Source organism: Mastomys coucha, unplaced genomic scaffold, assembly GCF_008632895.1.
Source record: "Mastomys coucha isolate ucsf_1 unplaced genomic scaffold, UCSF_Mcou_1 pScaffold20, whole genome shotgun sequence".
Taxonomy (NCBI): Eukaryota; Metazoa; Chordata; class Mammalia; order Rodentia; family Muridae; genus Mastomys; species Mastomys coucha.
In genome coordinates, this window is record NW_022196903.1 from 114,466,413 (window position 1) to 114,487,593 (window position 21,181).

The window sequence follows — 21,181 nt, forward strand, 5'->3', positions numbered from 1 at the left end:
TTTTTTTTTGGAACAGATGATTTATCCATTGTTGAAAGTAGGGGTGTTGAAGCACCCAAGTGCTACTGTTCTGGGATCTATCTCTGTGTTTAGGCCTAGGAGTGTTTACTGTATGTAACTGAGTGCTTCACTCTTGGGAGTGCATACTTTACAACTGTTGAATCTCTCTGGTGAGGTGACTGCTTTCTTACTACATGCCGAGCTTCTCTGTCTCCTTTTGCAGTGTTTGGATTTTAGCCGACTTTGCCAGTACAGGCGCTGCTGCTGCTGGCTGCCTTTGTTTCTGTTTTCTTGTTAGACCCTCTCAGCCTGTTACTTTCATTCTGTGTGTCTTTACTGGTAAAGTGATTTTCTTGCAGGCCTCTCATTGCTGGGCTTTGGTTTTTTTTTTTTTTTTTGGATAAGTCAATGGGGAACTTAACTGGTTTTACATTAAATATTACCATTGATAGCTGAGGCATGCTCTTGTAAAAATGATGTAAAATTTCTGTATTTGTTTTGAATAATTATTTTTTTAAAGATTTATTTATTATATATATAGTACACTGTATTATATATATATAGTACACTGTAGCTGTCTTCAGACACCTCAGAAGAGGGCTTTAGATCTCATTACAGATGGTTGTGAGCCACCATGTGGTTGCTGGGATCTGAACTCACGACCTTCAGGTCAGTCGGTGCTCTTAACCACTGAGCCATCTCTCCAGCCCTGTTTCGAATAATTCTTCTTCCATCTTTCCTCTCCATCTTCCTCGCTTCCTCCTCTTCTTTTCTTCACTTCAAGCTCACTGTGTAGCTAGCCTCTACCTCCTGTCCTCTAGCCTCTGCTTCCTGTTTCCTAGGCTTAGAGGCGTGTGCCATCACTCTCAGTATCTTCCTTTTTTCTTGTTCATCTTTGTAAGGAGGTGTTTTTCTTTTCTTTTTCTTTTGTGTACAGAGGCACACTGTCTTGCCCTTTTAAAAAATGATTTATTTGTTTATTTAATGTACACTGTCACTCTCTTCAGACACACTGGAAGAGAGCATCTGATCCTTTTACAGATGGTTGTGAGCCACCATGTTGCCACTGGGAATTGAACTTAGGACCCCTGGAAGAGCAACTGGTGTTCTTAACCACTGAATCTCTCCAGCTCCTGTCATGCATGCACTTTTATAAGCATGTCTCATGAGGCCAATCTGGTGCCAAATTCCTCAGGTTTATGTTTTTCTTGGAAAACCTTTATTTTTCTTCATTTTTGAGGGATAGTTTTGCTGGGTATAATATCTGTGGTAGATGTGTTGTTGCTGTTGCTGCTGCTGCTGCTACTGCTTCAGGATTTTGTATAACTCATCCCACTATTGCCTTAAAGAACATCTTTTCTAACTAAATCTGTTAGGAGACTTTTGAGCTCCCTGGACTTGATGTCTATGTTTGCAATGACTTGAAAAGTTGTCATTGATTAATTTGGTAGGTTATCTGTGCCCTTTCTTTCCCATATCCTCTTATAGCACCTGTATTGTGAATGTTTTCTTAAATACTTGTGTGCAATATGTCCCATAGACTTTGCTTTTAGTTTTTCTTAACTTCTTAATTTTTCATTTTTTCTAATTCGGTTATTTCAAAAGACCTATGTTCATGCTTAGAAAATTATTTTTCTGCTTGATCAATACTGTTGAGGGTCTCTATGGTGTTTTTTAAAAGTTATTAGATTCATTAGTGTCATGATTTCTCTTTATTATCTCTATGTATGATGAATTTTTCACTTATATAATGGTTTCTCTAACTTAATTGATGTTTAATTCTCTAGCATCTCATTAAATTTCCTTGTAATAATCTGTTTGAATTCTCTGTTATACAATACATTCGTTTTCTTTCTTTGGAGACCATTGCTAGAAAGTTAGTGTGTTTCTTTGGAGATACTAGGGTGCATAGTTTTTAATGATTCTTAAAAAGATCCTGATTTTGAACTATTAATTTGTTTTTGTAATGATTATGTGTATTTTGCCTGCTTGTATTTTTGTGTACCATGAACCATGTCAAGGTATGTGGTGCTCTTGGAGGCCAGAAGAGGTTACTGGATCTCCTAGGACTAGAGTTACAGACAGACATTAGATGTCATGTGAGTCCTGGGAATTGAACCCAGGTCCTCTGGAAGAGCAGCCAATGTCTCTGTTGGTATTTGAGTATCTGGTGGATCAGTTACCTCTATCTTAAAAAAGGATATTCTTAATTTGTTGCATCTTAGAGGAAAAATTAAATGTGGGTTTGACACACATGGTCTTTATTTTTAATTTTATTTTAAAATTTATTTACCTACCTGTGTATTGTTTTAAACATGCTAGTTCAGGCTTGCACATGCATGCCACAGCATGTTTCACATGACATATATATGGATAGCAGAGGATAGCTTTTGGGGGTTCTCTCCTGACACAATGAGCTCCAGAGTTTAGATTCAGACCCCTCGGGCTTGCTCAGAAAGGGCCTCTGCTCTCTGGACTACCTTGTCAGTGCTCTGTTTTTATTTTGGGAGCATTTTTAAAATTGCTTTTATAGAGAAACAAACTCCTAGAAGCGTTTAACCATCTCATCTATACTCCCACTTTTCTTAAGCTTCCCATAGTGCTTTGTACATACCAGGGGATTTTTTATTCTTGTTTGAATTATGATCAGTTGGACCCTGTCCTCCATTAGAATATAGGTTCTCAGGGGCATGCATTTTCTTTGGTTTGTGTAATACCTCCCAAGTGTGAAGTGTACAGTGGGATAGACTTTGTAGATGACTGGGACTCTTAGCTCTGGGAGCCCAGATGAGGTTAAAAACAACTGCAGATGGCTGACGTCCTACTTCCATTTCTGTCTGAAGAAAAGAAACTTGGGGGAGAAAGGGTTTGTTTTAGCTCACAAATCCAGGGAACAGTCTGTCACAGCAGGGAGGCTGGAAAGGGAAGCAGAGACTGGAAACAGCTGGGCCAATCACCCATGGTCAAGCTCAGAGAAAATGAGTGCAAACATGCTTTCTTCTCATGCGTGGCTTATTTCCTTAGGCTTATATGGTCCAGGACCCAAACCTAAGAACAATGCGGCTCACAGTGAGCTGGGTCCTCCCATAACAACGAAAACAGTTAGGACAACCCCTGCAGATATATCTGCAGGCTAACTCGTTCTAGACAGTCCCCGACTGAGACCCTCTTCCCAGGTGGTTTTGGTTGTGTCAAGTTGACGATTAGATTAAAACTGACCGCCCCAGACGCTAGAGAGTTAGCTCTGCAGTTAAGAGCCCTTGTTGCTCTTGCAGAGGACCCAGATGTTGCTCCCTTCACCCACATGGCGGTTCACAACCATTTGTAATTCCAGTTCCAGGGATCGGATGCCCTCTTACGACCTCCAAGGGCACCAGGCATGCACACAATACACATACATACACATGGGCAGGACATCTACACATATAAAATCAATCAATAAATCTAACAAGACAAAGCTGACCATCGCAAGCACCTTAATCCAAATTTCTTTACATCAGTGTTAGCTCTGTGTCAGGAAACCTTCTGCACATAATCCCCCGGCTCCATCGATTTAAACCGTCTGACGGACTTTTTTGAATAGTCTGTTTTTTGAGTTGGGATTCACTATATAGATGAACTAATATATTCAATTCAATCGACATATTCACATTCATCACTGTAGATTTGATCAGCATAAGGCAACGGGAACGACAGAGACTTTTTCCTCTAGGGGACTTAACATTTTAGAAGCAGGACAGGTCAAAATCAAACGAGAACAGAGAGCGTCAAGTCTGCGCTGTGCTGCGTATCATGAAGGGAAGACAATGGTGCTGTGGTGGAGGATGTGGCATGTTCTGAGAAACAGCCTTGGCCTGAAATGTCTTTGCGTTCCAGCGCAGGTCTGCCCTTTTGTGAAACGGCCCACAGCACTTTCCTCGACTTTTCTGACTTCCCACTTCTTTGGACCAACACCATTAAAGTCAGTTGTGTCCGTTCCCGATTTCAGGCCTACTTATATGACAGGTAGACAGTTCCCTGCAAAGTTCCTTCTCATCTTGGCTAGGATCATCTAACATGAACATTGACCTTTTCTCTTTGCTCGTCGACTCAGGCACCTTTGGGGAAACCTGGTCAGATTAGCAAGAGGCCCTGCTTTTAGTGACGTGAATAAAACGTACCACCAGGGGGCGGAAGAGTCCTGCCGTAGTATCTGCTCCTCCGAAACGTGGACGGGAGAAAATAGGTGGGATCTGTGGGTCCGCTGACGGAAGAGAGGATGGTGAGAGAAAGTGACGGCGCGATGACCTTAGTTTTAAGAGAAACCCTTAAAAAAGGAATCAACGAGCTTAGTTTTCATTTAGTCTTTTCTGAAAACGAGGGAAAGCTAAGAAAGGACAGTGCTGAGTGTTCATGTGGCTGGTGTCCTGTCTCCTTACTAATTGCGCTTTTCCCTGACCAGTGTTTGTCCAGCACGATGCTGCTCACCTCTACCTTACAATCTGGAACCTGACTAAGGACCAGATCACGGACGTAGACTTGGTAAGGGATGGGATCTGGAGATGTCAGAGATGTGAGATGTTGCTTGAGGGACCGGCTCCACTACTCTGTGCGCTATTGGCGAGGAATGCCACACTGCTTGGCATAGCTTGCCGGCTTGCACCTTTATGCGCCACTTCTATAGCTTCTGTCTAAACAAAACAAAACAAAAAACAACAACAACAACAACAAAAACCAACCCCCCAAACCATGTACCTTGACCTAAAGTGACTTCCAGGTCATCTTACCTCCTTGCTCTCTACTTGCAGGCAGAGCGGCTGCAGGCTCTGTTCACAATCTGGACGCAGGAGTCCCTGATTTGCGTGGGCTGTACAGCGGAGAACAGCAGGAGGAGCAAGCTGCTCACCCTCCCTCTTCCTCTTTTTGACACGGACTCAAAGCCTCTGAAAACCCTGGTGAGCGACTCCTTGCCGGGGGACTTTGTGTATCGCGAGGTGGCCCGTTTCCCCTTGCTTCTATCACCTGCCCTTGGATTTTGTAAAAGTAACTCGTGGGCCAGTCAGATTGTATGGCAGGTAAAGGTGCTTGCTCACAAGTGTTATGGCCTGAGTTCGATCCTTGGGTCCTACATGGTGGAAGAGGGGAACTAGAGAACCAGCTCCTGTTTTACCTTTATGCCTTGGCATGTGTTGCTTTCCTACCATAGTCAGTTAAAGAAAAATGTAATAAAATTTTTACGACGTGGCCCGTGTTTCACTTGTATACCCTGGGCCAATCTCTCCTTTGACTTGGGCGAGGGTACTTTTTTTTCTGTCTCCCTTCTGCTTCCCTCACATTCTTCCTCTGACAAGTCCCTTTCGGTTTTGTTCCTCCCTCCAGTGGGAACTTTCTGAAATTCTGCCCCGTGTAGCACATGTGCCCACTTACGGGGAGTGGGGACCAAAGGGTAGCTTGGGGTTCCACTAGCGCAGAGAGAGGGCAGTCTTTGAGATGGGAAACATGATTGCTACTTTTTGTTTGTTCTCCTGGGTGAGGCAGGAGGATGCCTTGAGATGTTTCTTCCAGCCCAAGGAATTAGCAAGCTCTGACAAGATTTTCTGCGAGAGCTGTGGGGAGAAGGCGCCTTGGAAACAGGTACTCCGCGCACACAGGTCTGGGGCTGTCCCACGGGGTTTCCTAACAAGTCTTTGCAGACCCTTTAAAGGCATTTCATAATGGCTGACGTAAGGAATCTGGGTAAGCTGGGGTCTCATTTGCACAACTTCAGACTTGGTACTTCAGGCCTTCTCACTGAGAGGGACAGGGAGAGCTTTTCAGGGACAAGAGGAGACAGTTTGAGAACAGTAGGCAGGGTTTTCTCTTTAGGGTTCGATGCGTAGAGTCTGTCTCCCAGTTCCTGTACCTGAGCAGAGGTCTTCTGTGGAGATGTGTGGTGGGTGACTCTCGGTCACATGAGTCGTGAAGGTGCTCTGCCCCTCCCTCGTGGGAAGGAGCCCATTGCCAGCCTGGACACTGCTCTAAAGCTGCCTGTCTCAGGTATCCAAAGACTTCACCTTCATTCTGATTTTGCCTTTTCAGGTTCTGAAGCTGACTCATTTGCCCCAAATCTTGACCATTCACCTCATGAGATTCTCTGCCCGGAACTCACAGACGGAAAAGATCTACCATTCAGTATGTTTCCCTCAGAGCCTGGATTTCAGTCAGGTTCTGCCAGCAGAGGAAGACCCTGGGGACACCAAGGAACAGGTAAGGTTTGCCCAGCCCTTATTCACCCCAGCAGAGTCTGTGCTCTTCTGATGTGACCATCCATCTCTCTCAGCTGCTGAACACACTCACCCATAAGTGCCATAGTTGTAAGTTCTTAGTCCATGCCAGAGACTTGGTCTGTAACTCAGCAGATTTTGAGTTGACATGGACCAGCATCATGTGGGCCAAACACTTCCTTGGGTGAGGCTCTCATCCAAGGACCCTTTGTTCACCATAATTAGTGAACATACTTCTATACAACAATAGAGAACCAACTGCAGCTTGATATGATTCACAAAAGAGCATACTTCTCTATTTTTTCTTCTTTTTTTAAAGATTAAAAAAATTAAATTGTATTTACTTATTTGTTAGTGTGTGTTGTGGCATGAGTGGAGTCAGAGGACAACTTTTGGGAGGGAGTCAGTTTTCTCCTTCCATCACCAGGGTCCCGAGGATTGAACCCACGTCGTCAGTCGTGGCGGCAATCCCCTTTACCCGCTGAGCTGCCTTGCCAGCCCAAGACAGACTTTCTTTCTTAAGCAACATTTAGTGATCAAATGTATATCGTTCTGAAGCAGTGGTGGGTCATCTCCCTACTGTGGGTTGGAAGTGGGAAATGCTACATTTGCAAGTGATAGATCTCACATACATGGCTCCATGGCTGGGCTGCTTCTTCTGTTAGATCCATCTGTTTGCCTGTTCGTGTTCCAGAACCACAGTATTAAAATACGAAGCTCATCTTTACCTCCTAGGTGTCTGCCCATGTTTCGCAGTTTTCACCTTTGCTCTCCTCGTTTTCCTGCTCAGTCTGGCTGTGTAGTGTATTTCTTTCTTAAAAAGGATTTCACTATGGAAATTTCAGATCAATTCAAAGGGGTGGGGGGCATATATAAGCAGCTCTCATCTGTCACCCAGCAGATGGCTATTTAATCACACATTCACAGCCAGTCTTGACCTCCATTCCCAGCCTCTGCTTTTGCTCAGCTGTTCTGGTTGGTCGTGTCAAGTCAACCTGACACAAGCAAGAGCTATCTGGGAAGAGTTGACCTCAGTTGAGGAATGGACTACATCCATTTGGCCTGGGGTAAGCCTGTGGGGGCATTTTCTTGATCGATGATTGATGCAGAAGGGACCAGCCTACTGTGAGCAGTGCCATCTCTCGGTGGTTCATCCTGGGTTGTATAAGAAAGTAAACTGAGTGAGCCATGGGGAGCATCCTGCTCTTTTTACTGAGGTCTACTTGGATGAAGCTGAGTCATTACACTCTGCAGCTGGCTGCTTTACCACAGGCCCCAAGCCTTTTTGTAACTTGATCATCATATCACAGATATTACTGCCCTTGAAACAAATTTTGGCAACAAAAGTTGCCACACACCACACACACACACACACACACACACACACACACACACGCACACGCACACACACACACCACAGAGACATGCACACCATCCACACACCACCCACACGTATACCCACACACTGCACCCCTTCCCCCGCCCCCACTCAATGTCCTCCATTTTGTCCAGCTGTCCTCTTCTTGGGTCTTTTGCTCTCTTTCCTGCATTGATATTCCCCAAGACACAGGTAGGGGACACTGTTTGCCTATGTGGAGAAACTATATAAAGTATTCTTTTATTTAAAAAAAAAAAAAAAAAAAAACTCCACAGAGAATTCCATTTTGTTTGACCTCTTGAAAGAGAATTAAATTTAGCTAGATATGGTGGCTCTCACCTATAATTTTAGTTCTTGGGAAGTTGGCAGTGTGTGTGGTATGTGAACCATGAGTTTGAAGACAGCCTATGGTACATAGGTAAGACCCTGCCTTAAACTGAAAGAGGGCTGGAGAGGTGGCTCAGCAGGTCACGGTGCTTGACGACAAGCCTCATGGCCTGTGCTTGATCTACCTACATGGTAGAGGGGGAGAACCAGCCCTCCAAGCGATTCTCTGCTGTCCACACCCACTGCCTGCACACATGTGCACGCACACATTGTGCACACGCAGCAACAAATACGTAATAACTACATGTGATAAGAGTCTAGAGTCACCTTAAAAAAAAAAGACCTAAGGAGACTTACTTTTATCTTTGAAATTTTATCTTTTCTGGTGTGTGCACCACACAGTTGTGCACACACTCTCAGAGGCTGGAGGATGATTTTGTGGAATTGGCTTCTCCATCCGCTTTTGTGTGTTTCTGGAGATGAAGCTCACTGTTTTTGTGCGGCAAGTACAAAGGGGAAAAATTGTAGCCATCCTTTGGGCATGATATATTCCATTGCTGTTGCTCATGGCCACCTGTAGAGCCTCCTGGGTGCTCTCTCCTTCAATCCCATTAACATGGAGGCTCCTCATCTGCCTCTCTGTGGTGCTTTTGCTTGACTGTCTGGTTCCTCCAATAGCTGCTCTTCAAGTGGGCGAGGTGCTAGTGACTTAGAGGAGAGATAGGCTGTGGGTTCACATTCTCTTCTTGGTACCTGGAGGTGAACTGTGATGGCCCAGACTGGATGTAGCACTGAGGGATGCTGGCTGCAGCACTGAGGGGTGCTGCACACAGCACTGAGGGATGCTGGATGCAGAGATGTGGGACCTGGGCTCTAGGCCCCAAGCCTGTTAGGCAGAGTGAACACATGGAATTTCAGGAAAGTGTTTTGATTAATGTGGTGAGCTGGCTCAACACTCTTCCTTTATCACAATAAGTCTCTTATTGTTGTCTCTTACTTTGACTTCCTGTGGTTTTGAGGGGGTGGCATGATTTACTGTCATCTCAAATGGATGCTTTGATATGTGACAGTGGCACTGCTTTCCTGGTGTCTGTTATGTGGCTACTTTTCTATTTCTGCACTAAAAACATCACAAACAGGGAAACCTAAAGGAGAAAGAGTTCATTTTGGGCTTATGGTTCCAGAGGCCAGAGAGTCCATGATGGAAAAATGGAGGTGGTAGGTACATGTCAGCAGCGGCTGAGAGCTTGTGTCTGGAACAGCAAACAGGAAGCAGAGTGCTTTTAAATCTCAGAGCCCACTCCCGAGGACATCTTCCTCAAGCAAGGCCATACCCATAATTCTTCCCAAAGAGCCACCGATGGGAACTAAGTACTTAATTCTCCAGAGTTAATGGAGAATATCTCATTCAAATTACCACATTCTGCTCCCTGAGACCCATAGGCTAGTTGCCATATGATAAAGCAAAATGCATTAGTCCAACTTCAAAAGTCCCTCTGTCTTTCTCTTCTCAACACTGTTTAAGAGTCCAGAGTACAAGTCTCTCCTGAGACTCACGGTAGTCTCTTAGTTGTAACTCCCTATAAAATCAAATCAAATCAAAACAAAACAAAACAAAAAACAAACAAATTACATACTCGAAACATAAAATGGCACAGAATATACACCGGGATTCTGAAAATGGAGGAATGAGGGCATAGTGAGGAATGAGGACCAGAATGAGACTGAAACCTGAGCAAAGCAAACTCCATAGCCCCACATCCTGTGCCAAAGGGCTTAGATCTCTCTGCCCCTCCCCCTTTGCTGCCTGCCAGACACAAGGGCAAAAGTAGCCACATAACAGACACCAGGAAAACAATGTCACTGTCACAGATCAAAGCATCCATCTCTTTTGCACGGCTCCATCCCTGTGCCATCTCACAGCTCTGGCATTCTAACGTCTTGGGGCATCCAACGCAGCTCAGCTCAGGCTTCACCGAATGGCCTCTCAGGGCCTCCATGCAGGGGCTCCTGTGCCACACACTTGGCCTCAGTGGCTCTCTTAAACTGCAGTAGAACCCACAATTTCTTTGCTCATATCCTTCATCACTCCTGAGCCAGCATGGCACTGCTAGGTCGGAATGAACCCAGGACCCTTCAAGTCACATTTCCAGTTGCATTTTTGTTCTTTCTAGAAAATTCCTTAGGCCTTTTCCCTTCCCGAGTTACACACTTAGCTGGGTGGGGTCTTGTCCTGATGGTACGTACTCCACTGCAGACTTGGCCCCTCCCTAATGGTGCTAATCTTAACAGCTACACTCTCTCTTGCACCACAAGCCTTGGCTGTAACATTATGCGTGCCAGTGTCTGTTTTCTTTCCAATTTGTAATTTTTTCTTTCTGCTCTGTGTTCGCTTTTGTCATGTTAGACCTGCATAAGAGTGATTCCTAATAAATAACCACGTGACAGAATCAATGTCAGGCCATTTTGAAATCTCCTCTGCCAGAGAAATTAATCCATAGCTTTATAAATTCAGCCTCAGACAAATTCTTAGGGTGTGGGTAGAAATCAGCTCCATTGTTTGCCAAAATAGCACACTAAAGGTCTAGAGCCTTGTTGCTAATATTCTTCCCGTCTGAAAAGCTGGGACTCTCTCTTAGTTCATAGCACAGCTGACTTCCAAACTCCTGCTGGGATGGCCCATTAAGCCCTGCTTATGGCATTCAGCCACTTTTAGTTCAAAGTTCCAAAGCCTTCCACATTCCTCCAAAAAACCCTACTATGGTCAGGACTGTCACGGTAATAGCCTATTCCTGTTTTCAATTTCTAAACTAGTTGGTTTTCTATTGCTATGATAAGACATCATGACCAAGGCAATTTATAGAAAAAAAGAGTTTATTTTGGACATATGGTTTCAGTGGGTTAGATTCCATGAGAGTGGAGCAGAGGTAGTTGGCGGCTAGTGGCTAGAAGAGCAACTGAGAGCTCATATCTTGATCCAGGAACAAGAAGAAAACACACTAGGGTGAAAATTTTGAAACCTCAAAGCCCAGTGACATTTTTCCTTCAGCAAAGCCAGACAGACCTTCTAATCCTCCCAAACAGCCACCAACAGGGGACCAAGTCTTCAAAAGGCCCAGGACTTACGGTGACATCTCATTCTAATCACATCTGTCTGCCCAGGTTTTCTCTCATGACATCTGCCCCTGATGGAGCCTTTTCTTCTCATCATTTTGTACACATTTACTTTGTGTCCACCCTGCTTCACCCCTGAATCTCATTCATTCATCTCATTAATTCTCATGATCTTCATCAATCACCTCAAACATACAGCCCTCCCCACACCCTCCCCCACCCCACGGCACTGAGCTTAGAAATCCCAGGGATCAAATTCACTGTCTTCATTTCCAAAAACCGCTGCCCTGTATTTGACTTCATAGTTATCAACACAGTCTCAATTTCCCAACCAGAAATTTGGGGTTCAGCTTTCTGCCTCTCATTCCTCTTTGCAATCCAGTTACTTACAAAGCACCCGTGGCTGGCTAGACCTCATTCTGCCCATTGAGGAACCAGTGCCTGGCCTAGAGTAAGCCAAGAATAAAGAGTGAACACGAGAGGGGATAGGTTTCGCTGTTCAGGACTGTCTGTGAGAAGAGGCATGGTGGTTGAACTGTCTCTGTGTCTGTTTCCTTCCAGTCTGAAATACACTATGAACTCTTTGCCGTGATTGCCCACGTTGGGATGGCTGACTTCGGTCATTACTGTGCCTACATCAGGAATCCCATGGATGGAAAATGGTTCTGCTTCAATGATTCACATGTTTGTTGGGTGAGAAATGTTATCCACATTGCTATTAGTCCTAGATTAGATTCCTCGAGTAAATCCTGAGCCCGAGGCTACCTGGGTCCTCACCATGAAGGCAGTGGTTCTGTACTCGGAATGGAGGTGCCTTTAATGGGGTGCAAAGTCCTTTTTTTTTTTTTTTTAAAAAAAAGTGCTTGAGAACTGCTCCTGGTCTCTAACTGTAGATGCTTAGCTCAGTGCCCGGGTTTCTGGAGCTCTAGGCTGTGCCCTGACTCTTCAGACTCTGTGGGAAACGTCTCTAAAGCCAGAGTTTGTAACTCTCTTGGATAGGCATAACCAGTCTTAAAGAGAGGAATTGGCCTAGCTCAGGTGAAGGAGGGAGGGCACATGACAGTCCCCTTCCAGGGACACTGAACACAGTCGGGTGCTGACCTCGTTTTTATGCACTTCCAGGTGACCTGGAAGGATGTCCAGTGTACCTACGGGAACCACAGATATCGCTGGTAAGAGAACGGCTGGCTTCCTGAAATCCGATGAACTCACTCTGAGTTCTCGGCCACGTGAAACCCTTAAGGCGTCAGTGTTTCTCACATTCTGATGACTCCCCAGACTAAGTAACTAGTCAGCTTCATCCATGACTGCCTTCCCACTACAACATGCCTCTCTCAGTACTGAGATTTCACTAATGCCTATGGCTTTGTAATGGAGTCCAAACGTACTGTCTGCCATTTTCTTCCTAGTTGCACCCCCACCCCCACCTGCTTTATGGCCTCTTTCAGCGTGGACAGCCTTTACAGACTGACCCAGGCAGATCTGTGGGGATTTCTGACATGCTGACTTTGCATCTTGAGCATGCCTCCCCACAACAGTCTTAATTGCTTGCTTATGTAACTCCCTTTCACATTTCATATATACTCTTTGAGGGGGAAAGGTCCGCTCTTTTCATTTTTTTTTTAACGTCTAGCAATGGCTTCCATTTAATAAAACCCATCAAATACCTCTTAAAACCAATCACTACAGAGGAGATGCTGGAAAGGAAAATAAAAGGCTGGATGAAGACAGATCAGAGTCTTTGTAAAGCTTTCTTGGCTGTTTTTTTTTTTTTTTTTTCTTTTCTTTTCTGGGAACAATGGCATACACAAAAGGTGATCAGAGATGGCTTTCAGCTAAGAGGCAGGCTTGTCCACTTGAAAAATAAAGAGGCAGATGCAATTGTATTTGAAAGCTTCTGCCAATCCTTCTGCCAGCTTATTGTTTCTTTTAAGCATCTCTATTAGATGCCAGATTTTTGTTTCTGATTGCTGCTGATGGCTTCCTGATTTACAGCAGGAACTGGCAGATCCTCTGTAAAGACTGAGGGAGGAAGTCTTCAGCCCCATGGACCACAGCTCCCATGGCAGCTATGTGGCTCCGCCCTCCATAGCGCAGAGGCTGAACACAATACATGAATGACTGACTTAAATCGGCTCTATGGCTGAATCTATTTGCAAAAAAAAAAAAAAAAAAAAAAACAGAGTTGGATTTAGTTAAATCTCACAGACTTTTTTTCACCATCTTATTTAGATGCCAGTTCATAGCTCCCCACTCAGGTCACCATTTTGGCCCTCTGAGGGAATGGCTAGGTGGGTCATTGACCTAAGTGTCAGGTGCTTGACCTGGGAGCCAGGAGGTTTGCTGGAACATGTTGCACTGTGGTTGCACTGCGAATGCTTCATTTTTCTGGGCTGACATGTGCTCTCTGTTTTCTAGGCGGGAAACTGCCTATCTCTTGGTTTACACGAAGACTGGATCCTGACAGATATACTCACACCTTCAGAGTGAGAGATTCTTATCTCCTCTCCTGCACCCATGTTTGCTGCATTTCAACGAGAATTATAATTTAAAAAACCATAATTAAGCCCTATTTATAAGCAAGAATTATTACTGCTATGGTTTGGATGTAGTTTGTCTCTTGAAAGGCTTGGTCTTTAGTATGGCAGTGTTTAGGTGACAGAACTTGTAAGAGACAGGTCCCAATGGGAGATAATGGGTTCATAGGATCTCTCTTCTGTGCACTAATAGTTCTTTTTCTGTTTCTCTACCCTGCTGTGATACAACATGCCTATGTCAAACTGGCTGGATCCTCCAGCCTTCAAAATTCCAAGTCAAATAAATGTTATTACACACTATTTGGCCTCAGGTATTTTGTTATAGCAATAAGAAATGTGTGAATATAATCATTAAAATATTAGCCATGACCCTCCATAGGTCTCGATCAGTTGGAATAGATGCTTTTACTAGTGGGTCTGGGTAGATCATGTCCTGATTGTGACCTTCGGAACAAGATACGACCTATACAGTTGGGAAACTGTGAGAGTCCAGTCAGATAGGAATCAGTGCTTGAAGGAGAAATTGGGGTGACAAGGGACAGTGGAGGGAAGTATTTTAGTCTTTTACAGCTAGTGTGACTATACTAGTATGTTCTGTGTGGAGCTTAGAATTTTCAAAACCTACTTTAATAGTTTTTTTTTTTTTTTTGCTTTAACCTCCTTTCTAGCCCACCTACCAGAGGCAGGCGGAAAAGAAAGGTTAATAGGAAACGGGGGATGTGGACTTGTTTTGAAATAGCTCTTTGGGGGTGATTCCAGTCTTTGTTGTCAGGATTTCAGCAGTCTAATCCAAAACACCAAACACAAATCAGTAGCAGAGGTTCAATCCAGAAGAAAGTGTGGGCTCTGCCGAATCTGGCAGGAATCAGCAGGCGTGGCAAGAAGTGTTTCTCTCAACAAAGTCATAACAAGCAAAGATCAGCAAAGGGTCGCAAGGCAGACCAATGCAGGAGAGCCCTCTCACTGGCTGTGGGGTTATAGTTATATTCTTTCTAAATATCACACGCCCTCTCAAGCCTCCACTTCAGCAAAATATCACATGCCCTTTCACAAGAAAGCTTCTAGAAAAACACCACGTGTCTGTTCTCAGAAAAAAACATCCTCCCATGTGTCTGCTTCAGCAAAATATCCTCTCATAAGACAGTTTCCAGAAAAGCATCACATGACACAACCGAGCCTCCAAAGAAATTTCCACCTCGGTACTGGCTAACAATCAGCTCAACTTAGAAAAAAAATCCTTATTCTTAGTTATATTATAAATGCTGTGTTACATTACTGTTGTTGTTATTGTTATTTATTACCACTGTCTGTCCGTGTGTGCCATGGCATGCATATGGAAGTTGGTTCTCTGATCCCACTGTGGGATCCAAGGATTGAATTCAGGTGGTCAGGCATATTGTACAAACCATTTTACCCTGTGCAGAACCTCACTGACCCCCAGCCTGTCTCTTTTGTTTATTTTTCTTTTATGCATATGAGTGTTCCCGGTGCATGTTCATCTGTGCATCGCATCCATCCATGAAGTTCCTGTGAAGGCCACAAGAGGGCATCAGGTCCTCTCGAACTGGAATTAGAGAAGGTCCTGGAACTCAAATCCAGGTGCTCTCTCTGGAAAACAGCCAGGGTTCCTAAGGGCAGAGCCATCTCTCCAGCCCCTCAGCCCTGACTCTAGTTTATTACACATTTACCTGGAAAATATATCGTGATCATTCAGTCTCTGTGAGGTCAGTCTTGTTACTTTTGCACAGTCATGACCAAGATATCTGAGTTAAAGGGGGAAGGGCTGATTTTGACGGGCACTTCCAGAGGAGGCATGGTTGCTGAGCCTTGTGCACATACACCATGGCAGTAAAAGTGCAGCGGAAGTAGGTTTTCCCCTGTCCCCTCCCATGGTTGACAGGAAGAGAGAGAACTTGAGAGCAAGAAAGAGGTGTGTGGGAGGAGGAGAGAAAGGGATTGGAGATCACTTACACCTTCAAAGTCACACTTCGATCCACTTCTTCCATCAAGGCTCCACTGAAGTTTCGCCCTCTTCTCAAAACAGTGCTAGTAGCTGAGAGATTTGTGGTTTAATGAAACACAACCAAAGTGCATAGGTACCGAAGGCTTACAATACGGGAAACGGAAAGCGAAACCCCTCTGCTGTGGGGCGGGGAGTAAGCCTTCCAGTGGGAGGGGCTAGAGGGAAGGATAACTGTCGGGAAAGCATACACAGTCGCTCGCTCGGCTAAAAGGACAATATTCAAGGTTGGATGAAGTCCGCAAACATGACTTTCCAATGCTGGGGAAGCAAGCGCTCAGGGGTGGAGACTGCGAGAGAGGTCTCAAATAGGCTGAGGGGTTTGGGTTTAACCAGATGTGTTAATGACCTGCTGAAGGGGTTAAAGGGGGAAGACATGCTTAGTCATGTTATGGTAAAACTAATTTTCAGGTGAAAAAGATTACAGAAAAAAAAAAAAAACTATAGTGGGAAGAGAAATTTGAGGTGAAGGATGTGGTGGGGGTGAGGAGAGGAATCCAGGGGAGCCAATAGCAGCCTGGGAAGTGAGCAGGGTCGGAATTAAACAATTCATACATTCATATACTTAACGTCGTCGGTGTTTCAGAACTGTATCAGGCTTCTCTAGAGGGACTGAACCGATAGGATGAGTTTGTATTAAAAAGGGATTAATTAGAGTTGCTTGCTCTATATGGTCCGGATAGGCCGACAACGATCATCTTTACAAGGAGAGGCTGAGGACCTAGTAGCTAGTGCTTAGCCACACGGCTGGATGCTCAACAGTTCTCACCAACTGCTGAAGGATTCCCCAAGGGCTGCTTGTCTTTAGCTCATGTTGGCAGGCTGGAGTTCTGGTGTCAGCAAAGATGGTGGCTGCAGTGATGGCAGCCAAAGAGTTTGATGCACTTCCAGGCAAGAGGCTAAGAGAAGCCGGCAAAAAGCAAAAGCTTTCCCCTTTGACCTTCTTATATCTGGTCTGCTACTGGAAGGTGCTGCCCACATGAAGGGTGAGTCTTCCCACTTCGAATCAGCCTTTAAATGTAACATATTAGTTTATCTCCTGATAAGACTTACAGTATAGGTCTTTAAGAAAATTACTACACAGGCAGTGATGGCGCACGACTTTAATCCTAGCACTTGGGAGGCAGAGACAGGCAGATTTCTGAGTTCAAGGCCAGCCTGGATTACAGAGTGAGTTCCAGGACAGTCAGGGATATACAGAGAAACCCTGTCTCGAAAAACGAAAGAAGATTACTACACAAAGAGAAAGCTGAGGAGATGGTTTCTGGCCTCTGTGGGCACCCATACTCATGTGCATGGACCCACAAGCCGGCACACCTATACATAATTAAAATACACAAAAATAAATTTCTAAAATGCTTTTATTTTTAGAGATTATATGTCCTGTAATTTTCATTTTAAAAAGGAAATTTAATGTAAAGATCTTTATTTATCATAGTCTTTTTTTTTTTTTGAGCCCTGGCTGTCCTGGAACTCACTTTAGACCATGCTGGCCTCGAACCTTTGCCTCTCAAGTGCTGGGATTAAAGGCGTGTGCCACCACTTCCCGGCTTATTTATCATAGTCTTAATTAAAGCTGTTTATTTATCACTCATATATGAAAATAACAAAATGATATGCAATAATCTAAGAAATGGATTTTTAATGTAAATCGTTTAGAGGCATTTTATTAACGTAAAGCATTTTCAGATGTTATTTGATTTGACTTGAATTTTATCCAGCTTCTGTAATTTCTGTAATAATTTCTCTCTGTCCATCGCAGTTTCTTGAATTAACATTTGAAAGCGTCAGGCTCAAACACCCCAGCAGCAAGGAATCTCAGAATTAACATTTCCATCAGTCACCTTTTACACAGGCCAGCCTGAAGCCCCGCTTTCCCTTTACGCTTGCCTTCCAGCTGTCCTCCCTTTCAAAGGCAACCCCTCCATCCAGATGCAGATGCAATGGGCTCTTACACTGAAACACTCCCGGGTTCGTTAAACACTTATGAAGTACAGCTCCCCCTAGGGGGCGTAACATTTTTCAGTTACAGAAATCAGGGCAGGGATCTCCAAATCCTTGTTTCCTTTGTCTCGACTGGTTCTACAGAATCTAATGGTCCAAGGGCCCCAAGCCCTCTCCTGTCACATGGCAAACACACCTAGTAGTTCAAGAGAACTACAGATTTGTCAAAGAGAGCTTCCAAACCGAGAGAGACCGTCCTACAGACGACGTGGTAGCCCAAATAGTTCAGCAAGAGAACTTCCGGAGACAAAGCCTGTTATGAATGGCAGCTACCCACGATGGTTCAGATGAACTCCAAGTTGCTCAAAAAACACCGGCACATGCTCGCTTATACTGCCCCTGCAACAAACAAACAAACAAACACAAACAAACAAGGAAGACCAGGAAAACAAAGCCAGGGAGAAACTTTCTCCAAGGATCAGACTTTCGCAATAATTGGACTCAAAGTCTAAATACCCCAAATACTCACCTTTCCGCTTCTCCAATGTTAGAAGTAAGTGTGGGCATCACAGAGAGGCCATTACTCCACCTGAAGTGCCTGGACAAGGCAAACTTCACTCTTGACCAAGAAGACGTGATCGGAAGACCTTGCACGCTGCCTTTATTCTCGCTTAGGTGGTGGTCACTGTGTCTCTACCTCATTGGCTGGGTCCGTCTTATTCAACTGGACAGTCTTTAAAGAATGGGCACCCAGGAAATGAAGGAAGGGGAAAGGGTCTCTCCCCCAGGCCATCAGATTCCTGGAATGCCACAGGGGCCTTTGTGTAAACTGGATGTGGATGGAGAGGATTAAAACATTTCCTTGTGGAGCTGGAGAGATGGCTCAGCAGTTAAGAGCACTGACCGCTCTTCCGAAGTTCAAATCCCAGCAACCCCATGGTGGCTCACAATCATCTGTAACGAGAATAAATAAATCTTTGAGCGCTGACGGCCTCTTCTGGAGTGTCTGAAGACAGCAACAGTGTACTTAGATATAATAAATAAATATATCTAAAAGAAAAAAAAAACATTTCCTGTTCCAAAGTCAAGTTTTATAGTACTTGATAAAAAGGCTCATCTTCAATATTTCTTATACTGAATAGAAGTAAAGAACAGCTGCTGGTGGCTGGAGGGGGATAAGAAAATGTCTTCATGGTAAGACGACTCGTAGTTCCTGGGCCTTCCTCCCCATTCGGGTCAATTTGCTGAGTGGCAGATACCCCTAAATGTGCCTTCTGTCCCTTCAGTTCACCATATTGTCACTTGATTTGGAGTAGAGCTTGTGCTCCATCAACTCAAATTTGGCCACCTATATCCAAAAACCAATCAAAACATCCAACTAGGCCGGGCGGTGGTGGCACACGCCTTTAATCCTAGCACTTGGGAGGCAGAGGCAGGCGGATTTCCGAGTTCAAGGCCAGCCTGGTCTACAGAGTGAGTACCGGGACAGCCGGGGCTACAGAGAGAAACCCTGTCTCAAAAAACCAAAAAAAAAAAAAAAAAAAAAAAAAAAAAAAAAAAAAAAAAATCCAACTAATAGAAATTAGAAAAGGGGGATTTATTCAATGTGGATACATTGAATAGAGGGACAAAGATACCCAGTGATCCCCCAAGTCCGTATCCAGGATTCTGTAGTGAGGTTCAGAAGTAAGGAGAGGCCTAGCATTGTGCATATGTGAAGACCGTTTTCCTCCTATCAAAGATAGTTCAAGGGAGCAGTCCATCCCAGCAGAGAAGTCAAGGTTTCGGAAGATGGAGGCAGCTGGTGAGATTATGTCCTCAGTCAAGAAGCAGAAGAGATGACCTGTGTGTGTGTGTGTGTGTGTGTGTGTGTGTGTATGTGGGTGTGAGTGGATGTGTGTGTATGTGTGTGTGTGTGTGGATGTGGGTGTATGTGTGTGTGTGAAGCTGGAGGCAGCTGGTAAGATTATGTCCTCAATCAAGAAGCAGAGAGATGACCTGTGTGTGTGTGTGTGTGTGTGTGTGTGTGGATGTGGGTGTATGTGTATGTGTGTGTGTGTGTGTGTGTGTGTATGGATGTGGGTGATTGTGTGTGGATGTGGGTATATGTGTGTGTGTGAAGCTGGAGACAGCTGGTAAGATTATGTCCTCAATCAAGAAGCAGAGAGATGACATGTGTGTGTGCGTGTGTGTGTATGTGTATGTGTGTGTGTGTATGTGGATGTGAGTGGATGTGTGTGTATGTGTATGTATGTGTGTGTGGATGTGGGTGGATGTGTGTGTATGTGTGTGTGTATGTATGTGTGCATGTGTGTGTGCGTGTATGTGTGTGTATGGATGTGTGTGTGTATATGTTTGTGCGTGTATGTGTGTGTGTGGATGTGTGTGTGTGGATGTGTATGGATGTGTGTGTGGATGTGTGTGTATGTGTCTGTATGTGTGTGTGGATGTGGGTGGATGTGTGTGTATGTGTGTGTGTATGTATGTGTGTATGTGTGTGTGCGTGTATGTGTGTGTGTATGTGTGTGTGTATGTGTGTGGATGTGTGTGCGTGGATGTGTGTGTATGTGTGTGTGCGTGTATGTGTGTGTGTGTATGTGGGTGGATGTGTGTGGGGGGGTATTGGAGGGATAGCTCAGAGATTAAGAACAATCACTGGCTGCTCTTCCAGAGGATCTGGGTTCAAGTCCCAGCACCCACATGGTAGTTCACAATCATCTGTCACTCCAGGGAGCCCAACGCCCTTTTTTGGCCTCTGCAGATGCTGCAGGCAAAGCACTCCCCCACCCCCATCAAATAGTAAACAAACCAGAGAAGGAAGAACCAGTGCAAGTTAGTGCTCCATTCACTCTTTTCTTAAAAAGTATTTGTTATTATTGTGTGTGTGTGTGTGTGTGTGTGTGTGTGTGTGTGTGTGGGCTCAGGCGTGGGAGTTGAAGATGCTCTCTGCAGTGAGAATTCTGGGAAGAGAAAAAGGACATTATCATTAAAAGGATAGCTATTCCTCCTATCTCTAGCAGGGCTTAAGGTGGACTGGTCCCTAAGCTAGCACAACCGAATGTCTCTCCCTGGGCCAGAGAGCCCATTCTCTTGACTAGGAGGTAATTGTTAAGTTTCAAACCAGGGACAATGGCAGAGATGCCTGTTTACTATATCAAAGCAGACCTGGCCTCTAGGTTCTCCCAGCATCCTTCAGTCCTTACCTGTCATAGGGTACGGCTGGCGTACTTCTTCTTCCTCTACCCCTGAACTAGGCCCAGGAAAAGAGGCTGGGGTGTCCTTCCCCAGCAAACTCTCCCTTATGGAATTCAGACATTTCAGTTACCTACCCTTTTGTGCTTTTGTACCTGCTTCTCCCCCTCCCCCAGGTGGCCTGATCATGTCCAGCCTGGACTCTCCCAGAATCCCAGAAGTGTCTGCCTCTGACTATGTCTCCCACATATCTATAATACCATACCTAAGAGGACTCATGTTCTTTCCTTTTTACTCTTCTTTCTTCTCATCTTCCTTTTCTTTCTCCTCTCCCCCTTCCCTCCCCCTCACTTTCTCCTCCTCCTCCTCCTCTCCTCCCTTCCCCCTCTCCCTCTCCTCCTCCCCTTTCCTCCCCCTCTCCCTCTCC

The 21,181-nt window shown here is 44.8% G+C and overlaps 1 protein-coding gene and 1 long non-coding RNA gene across 3 annotated transcripts in view; one reads left to right on the forward strand and one right to left on the reverse strand.

Annotated features, from left to right (window-relative positions):
- Usp18 (ubiquitin specific peptidase 18) overlaps positions 1 to 13,898 on the forward strand; it is a 24,604-nt gene extending 10,706 nt beyond the window's left edge. For both annotated transcript variants that reach the window (XM_031383279.1, XM_031383277.1), the window contains exons 5-11: positions 4,442 to 4,521; positions 4,788 to 4,934; positions 5,518 to 5,613; positions 6,058 to 6,225; positions 11,623 to 11,754; positions 12,184 to 12,233; positions 13,480 to 13,898. In XM_031383279.1, coding sequence (XP_031239139.1) covers positions 4,442 to 4,521; positions 4,788 to 4,934; positions 5,518 to 5,613; positions 6,058 to 6,225; positions 11,623 to 11,754; positions 12,184 to 12,233; positions 13,480 to 13,525 — 719 coding nt within the window. In that variant the 3' untranslated portion in view covers positions 13,526 to 13,898. The remainder of the gene's footprint in view (positions 1 to 4,441; positions 4,522 to 4,787; positions 4,935 to 5,517; positions 5,614 to 6,057; positions 6,226 to 11,622; positions 11,755 to 12,183; positions 12,234 to 13,479) is intronic.
- Positions 8,301 to 15,711, reverse strand: LOC116099528. The gene is made up of 2 exons (XR_004122288.1): positions 15,570 to 15,711; positions 8,301 to 9,200 (listed from the first exon to the last, which is right to left on the reverse strand). It is a non-coding gene; the product is annotated as an uncharacterized LOC116099528 (long non-coding RNA).
- Positions 15,712 to 21,181: the final 5,470 nt, after the last annotated feature.